The following is a 6000-nucleotide window of genomic DNA, read 5'->3' as shown; positions in this document are numbered from 1 at the left end:
ACTTGGGAGAAAGTCTGAGGGGTAGCTGGTGTCTCAAATATTTCTGTGTAAACTCAAAAGATTAACTAATTAAACAACAAATTCAGGCATTAATTAACTCAGGCGCATGCATTAAGGTAAAGTTACCTGAATTTCGTCTTCTTTCTATAATATCGGACATGTTTTCAGTAATTATGTCCAGTTCTTGGCGACGATTAGCATTCAGCTTTGATAGATTAGCTTGTGTTCTTGTATCAATATATTGCTTTCTTACATTAGCAATAATACCATCTGCAAGCCAAAACAGATATAGGAGACCAGAAAAAAAAACAAAAAAACATCACACTTACCCAAGTGTGATCAATACTGCCTAATTTCCACCGCGATTAACGTTAAAAGAAAAATGGAAACGTCAAAGCAATATGTTGATTCAATTAGTTCTTAACCTATATTCTCCTTACGTTTCCTTTGGTTGTTTAACAATCAAAGATTTAATGTAAACTATAAACCAATTTCTGGGGATATTTACCAAATCTAATAAAGCTGTATGGTCTTGTAATTTTCCCTACGAGGCTATGATCAAACTTGTCAAGCTCCTTCTGCAGATCCTGCAGATAACGGAAAGCTAGTTTTCTTGGATAGGAAGAATCGCACAACGTGATGAAGCAGATTCCATTCACGACCAAATAGCTTAAGGTAAAAAAAAAAAAAGAGCAAAAGGGGAAAAGATCAAGTAGCGTAATAAATGATTTAGAGGATGATGAGTAGCTTAATTTCTTGGGTCTGACATATATATATATATATTCTAGGCTTTCAATTAGTAATGAAGAGATGGTCCAAATATATGGAAACTTTGAGCTGTCATGCTCTAAATATAGCAACCTCTATTCGGATAATTAATCATCGTTGCCCCAAAAACTTAAATGAACTTGTACAAAAAATTTAATCAAGTTTTATGCAGCAAGAAAATGAAAGTATGAACATATATATATATATATATATATTATTTGACGTAATTAATTTACAGAGAGAAAAGAGAAAGGGGTACTTGAAAGAATGATGATCAACGCGGATGGTCATTTTGGAAGGTGGTAAAGCTCCTCTGGAGATTTCTTTGATTAAGAATTCTCCTTGTTGCTTGTAATACGAGAAGTTGTCATTCTCTGTATTCACATACCTTGCCCCTTGAGCCAGTGGCAACCCGTCATTCACCCTTCCAACAATTGTTAGCTTAACCATTTCCGAAGGAAATTTCTCCTAATTAACTTGGTTACAAAACAAAACTTTGTCTCGCTCTCCATGGCTTATATACAGATAAGGGGAGCCAAAGCCTCTTTTTGAAGGCAAAGAGAACAGCTGATGGAACTTGGACATGAGGTTATACCCTTTGGTTGTATGCAGAAAGCATAAGAAACCCTGTACCGTGGTGAAGCCAAATTATAGGGGTGCCAATAAAGTAAGCATGACCAAAAAAAAGTTAATTAGTACTAATATATTTGGAATAAATTAATGAATATCTCATAAATTTTGTAAAATTTATGGCTTGCTCATGTGTTTGAAAATCCATAAGACTGCTGATAATTTTAAATCCCACATTTGATATTTATGATGATTTCTTTTGTATGCTTACAAGTCACGCCAAAGTAAAAGAACATGGAGGATCTATATATAAGGCTGGCTTCTGATCTCCTCCCATTAAAACATTCCACTATCGTGTCTGTATGTATTAATTCTCCTTTCTCTCTCTCATTCCCAATTTCTTTCACTTCTCTAATTTTGGAAACCCCTAAGCATATTGTTAATTAAGAAACCAGTTATGCATTATCAACATTTTACTAAAGTATTAAAGTTTTGGTTTGATGTAGGAATAATATTTCATCTCATGAGATGTTTTGAGTTTCAAACTTAAGATAATTTCCTTTTAAGTACAATCAGATAAGATCAAAAAGTGAGAAACTAGATTGCTCGAACTTTATTTGTCGTCTAAAATATGACACCTCTTATCATTTATAGTTTAAGAACAATAACGTCGCATGATTCTATATCTCATTTTGAATAAATCAAAATTTTTTTAAAAAAGATATAAAAAAATAATCTTTTAATTAAATGTATGCAACACGTGCCAAGATTTTAATCCAACCTTCATATCATCTTAAGCTCTCCTCACATGTCATTAGGACAAATAAATTAGTCTATACACTCTCGTTCTTTTATAATGAAGGAATGAAACAAGATTATGTAACCAAAAATAAGCAAGAAAAGAATAAAAAAAAATTATATTCACTAGAATACAATATCTATACAAGAGCAATGTTCAAAAACCTCAAGGGATAGGGAATGAGCTCTCTCATCCTGCGCACACACACACCACCCGACATCCTTGGCCGGGGTAAATTATGGTCAAGTTTGTGTAGTAATAGCAGTAAACTAATCACTCAAATAAATTGAGAAATAGAAAATTTTCAACTATAATTCCAAAATTCGTGGTTTTTCCATCCTTTCATTACAAAACAAAATATCAATGGCATAATCCTATCTGATATCGGGTTAGAACGTATAAAGGTTGAGGGTTGGAACCTTAATTAATCCTTTTAAAACGTACTACATGTTAAAGACATCCTTTCACTTTCACAGACAAATTGACAAAACAATCATATGTGCTTGCAGACTTGTGCATTTCAGGTTTGATGTTGGTCAAATAATCATGTCAACACAAACAAGCTAGGTGATCGATAGCTGCATATGAAAGGACAATTTCGAGTTCCCACATTACCAGGTATGACGGGAAAGAGACAGTGTTCATTACTGTGCGCATCTGCAAATGCATTTGACCCTTTAAAGAAAGAAAAAGTCGATGGAAACTGTAAAATCTCCCCCTGCAACGCTGCCTGCATTAAAAGGTTTGTCCACACCCTCATTTGGCTTTTTACTCGAAGTCCCAAACCCTCTAGACATAACCAGTAGTTCACTTTCTTTCTCGTTTCTCGCTGTTTCCGAAATTGAGGATTATCCTTGTTTTCTCTGCACTAATTAATTCCTTCTTTTCTTTCCTTTGCTTTCCATTAGGATAATTTTTGACTTGTTTGTCAAGAAAACTCCTCTGTCTAGAGTACAAATACAAAGCTTTCCTAGAAAGTCACAACTTTCTCTCTCTTCGTGGGCAGTTTATCTTTTCTCACCAGACTTAAAATCTGTTCTAGCTGGCTCTTATTAATGATGCTCTTTCCCTGGCATTTTAGGTTCTATTCACGCGATTTTCCTTCATTCATTTTGATGAATCCTCTTGCAGTTGCATGTACTTTAAAGGTGAATACAAACATAAATTAATGCAGCAGTCAGGCCACGGATTCGGAGTCCTTGACTGCTACATTTATCTCCTTATTGACACCAGGTTTCATTGTTCAATCTTATCTATTGATTCTTTTTTCACTTTTCTCTCTTTCTCTCTCTCATTTAATTGTTCTTGATTGCTAAAGCTGATCTGGGTACTCTTTATGTGAATGAAGAAGCGAAGAAGATGGGAAGAACACCTTGCTGTGACAAGGAAGGAATGAAGAAAGGGGCATGGACTTCTGAGGAAGACAAATTGTTGGTTCATTACATCAAGGAACACGGCCATGATTGCTGGCGTACCCTCCTAATGCTTGCAGGTTTCTTTCCATTCCTGGTTCTTCTTCTTTCTTGAGAGAGAGAGAAGGAAGGGAAGGAGAGAGAGAGAAGCGAGTTTCGTACGATATGGTAAGGGAGAGTGGGAAAATAGGCTGTTTTGGTCCCTGCTGATGCTTGAACGAGTCAATGACACAGATGTCTCTGTTGGGGGTCTCATGGAAAGAGCGAGAGAAAGGGATTTCTCTCTAAGGAAACTATTTCTTTCTTTTTTCCTTAATTATCATGAACTTCCAGTTTCCTTGTTGGCTTTTTCTATTGATAATTGTTTGTCTGCATCTTCAAGCTATAAATTATGTGGGGCTTTTCTTTGAAGTTTGATCAATGCGGTGTCTGTCAAAGCACGTGTGTCAGTGACACTTCTAATTAACGTCAGAAAGTGGACTCCAATTGCACTAACCCGCCACTGGAATCCATTTTTATAAAGGCCAATTATCCAAGTACCACTGGCAAGCACCGAAACACCTCCTTTTATGGAGTTTTATTAGACCTTTATCTTTATTTGACTAAATCAAAGCTACTATAGATTCTTATTCGCCGTATGAGGTTTCCCAGATCCTTACTTGAAAAGTTTTCATTGAATTCTTTTGAAAAGCTCTGAAATGGATTATTGCGAGCTTAGACATTTTAGTGCGATGAAATTTTAAAATCAGTTAATGGATTTGACAAGGTTTGCGTCAATGTGGGAAGAGCTGTCGGCTTCGGTGGACAAATTATCTTCGCCCTGACATCAAACGAGGTCCGTTTTCTTCTGAAGAAGAAGCTTGTATAATCAGGCTTCATGGCATGCCCGGTAACAGGTATTGCAAATGAGTCATCGTTTTTGTCTTTTTGTTATGTTCTTTATTTTGGTGTTGATTCACTCCATCGGTAACGCAAGCTTCAAGAAGATGACGAAATAGTTTCCATCCTTGTTAAGTGCAGAGTTCATTGAGTTTTTTAGGATCTGAAAGCACAAACCGTTCTGCGATACACAATCATGAACACTGAAGTCCTTCATAAGAAAAGTATGATTTAGCATTTTGCTGTGAATAGATTAAGAAGAGCTAGTTTGATTTGTCTACAAACATGATCGTAGTAAAGAAGTAACATTTATAGCTGGTTTCTGCTGCTTGTTGTGAACTGGAATCTTTTGAACAAGCGAGCTTGTTCTTTCTCACAAAAAACTTGTCATAATGCTAAAAGCTAAGGTGTTCCTCCCTGTTCTTGGAGACTGGGAGAGCATTTCCCCCGTCACTAGTTATGCTGATAATGTCATTGACAAACTGATCCAGGGGAACTTTTTCTTAGCCCATACATTCCTGTTAAATAACTACCATTCTCATATAAAGAAAATTGCTGAACTTCATGTTTGAGATTATAACTCCCTATGAGAGCATAATTTCAATGCTGAACAGATATATTTTAAAACTTCTCTCAACTCAAAAGAAGACTAAAATGACTAAATGTACTGAATGTACCAAATTCCAGGTGGGCTACTATAGCATCTCATCTGCCAGGAAGAACAGATAATGAGATCAAGAACTTCTGGAACACCCATCTTAAGAAGCGCCTCCTTTCCACCGGCAACATACTGCAGACCTCCCTGTACCCTTCCGACTGTGAACCAAGCACTATAAAATCTGAGTTACCTTCAACCCGCCATACCGTCCAATGTGAAAGCGTCAGGTTTGAGGGTGGGGCCCGCTTGTCAATAGAATCATCAATGCTGCGTTCCTCATCAACAAGTAAAACTGACTGTGACATCTTTCTCAAGGTATGGAATACTGATGTCGGAGAAAATTTCCGGAACATTGCAAAGCTTCCTAAGAAAGAAGAAGCAAGTGAAGCTCCTATGTCTCAAACATCTTCATGAACAAAACTTGAATCAAGTTCGTACATTACATGTGAAGAAAGATACACCATTTCCTGTGGTTCTGACACAACCCCTGAACAAGCTGATAGCTATAGGACAGGTTAGACACGATAGCTTCTTCAGACTCCATCAGCTCCAATGAAATTTCAGATTCTTCAGATACAGCACGGAAGCTGCTTTTAGATATACCTCCTGGTGCTGGCATGGGATTTTTACTGAACCAAACAGATAATTTTTCAACCTTTCTAGACGTTCAATGCAATTGAAAGGCTTTTTCCAGTCTTCCCTACCACTAGAAGAGAAATTCTGAAGCTAGTGATGCTTTCTGTCGAAGAAATAATCTTTTCTCTGGTGTTGAAGTGGCAGACAGCAATGGCGCGAGCCAACAGTATTTTGAAGGTTGAATATGTCAGTTATAAGGGCTAAAACGATGCAGTTTTTTACTTTACCAAGTTCATTTGTTAAACGCTGGTTTCTTTGTCGTTTCACTTAGTAGCTCT

The 6000-nt window shown here is 36.6% G+C and overlaps 1 protein-coding gene and 1 pseudogene across 2 annotated transcripts in view; one reads left to right on the top strand and one right to left on the bottom strand.

Moving 5' to 3' along the window:
* The window catches only part of LOC110425695 (SNARE-like superfamily protein), a 1486-nt gene extending 128 nt beyond the window's left edge, over positions 1-1358 (bottom strand). Inside the window, exons 1-4 of the mRNA XM_021440646.1 lie at positions 1028-1358; positions 509-669; positions 127-270; positions 3-43 (exon numbers count right to left, since the gene is read on the bottom strand). Of these exons, the coding sequence (XP_021296321.1) occupies positions 3-43; positions 127-270; positions 509-669; positions 1028-1218 (537 nt within the window). The 5' untranslated portion in view covers positions 1219-1358. The remainder of the gene's footprint in view (positions 1-2; positions 44-126; positions 271-508; positions 670-1027) is intronic.
* Positions 1359-3496: 2138 nt separating this feature from the next.
* Positions 3497-5766, top strand: LOC110425618 (transcription factor MYB17-like; annotated as a pseudogene). Its single transcript, XR_016351898.1, has 4 exons — positions 3497-3629; positions 4316-4445; positions 5116-5558; positions 5615-5766. The product of XR_016351898.1 is annotated as a transcription factor MYB17-like (transcript).
* The last annotated feature ends 234 nt before the right edge of the window (positions 5767-6000 follow it).

This window comes from Theobroma umbraticum, unplaced genomic scaffold (genome assembly GCF_002168275.2).
Source record: "Theobroma umbraticum cultivar Fairchild unplaced genomic scaffold, ASM216827v3 scaffold_30.0, whole genome shotgun sequence".
NCBI classification, from domain to species: domain Eukaryota; kingdom Viridiplantae; phylum Streptophyta; class Magnoliopsida; order Malvales; family Malvaceae; genus Theobroma; species Theobroma umbraticum.
This window is presented reverse-complemented; position numbering and strand designations above follow the sequence as displayed.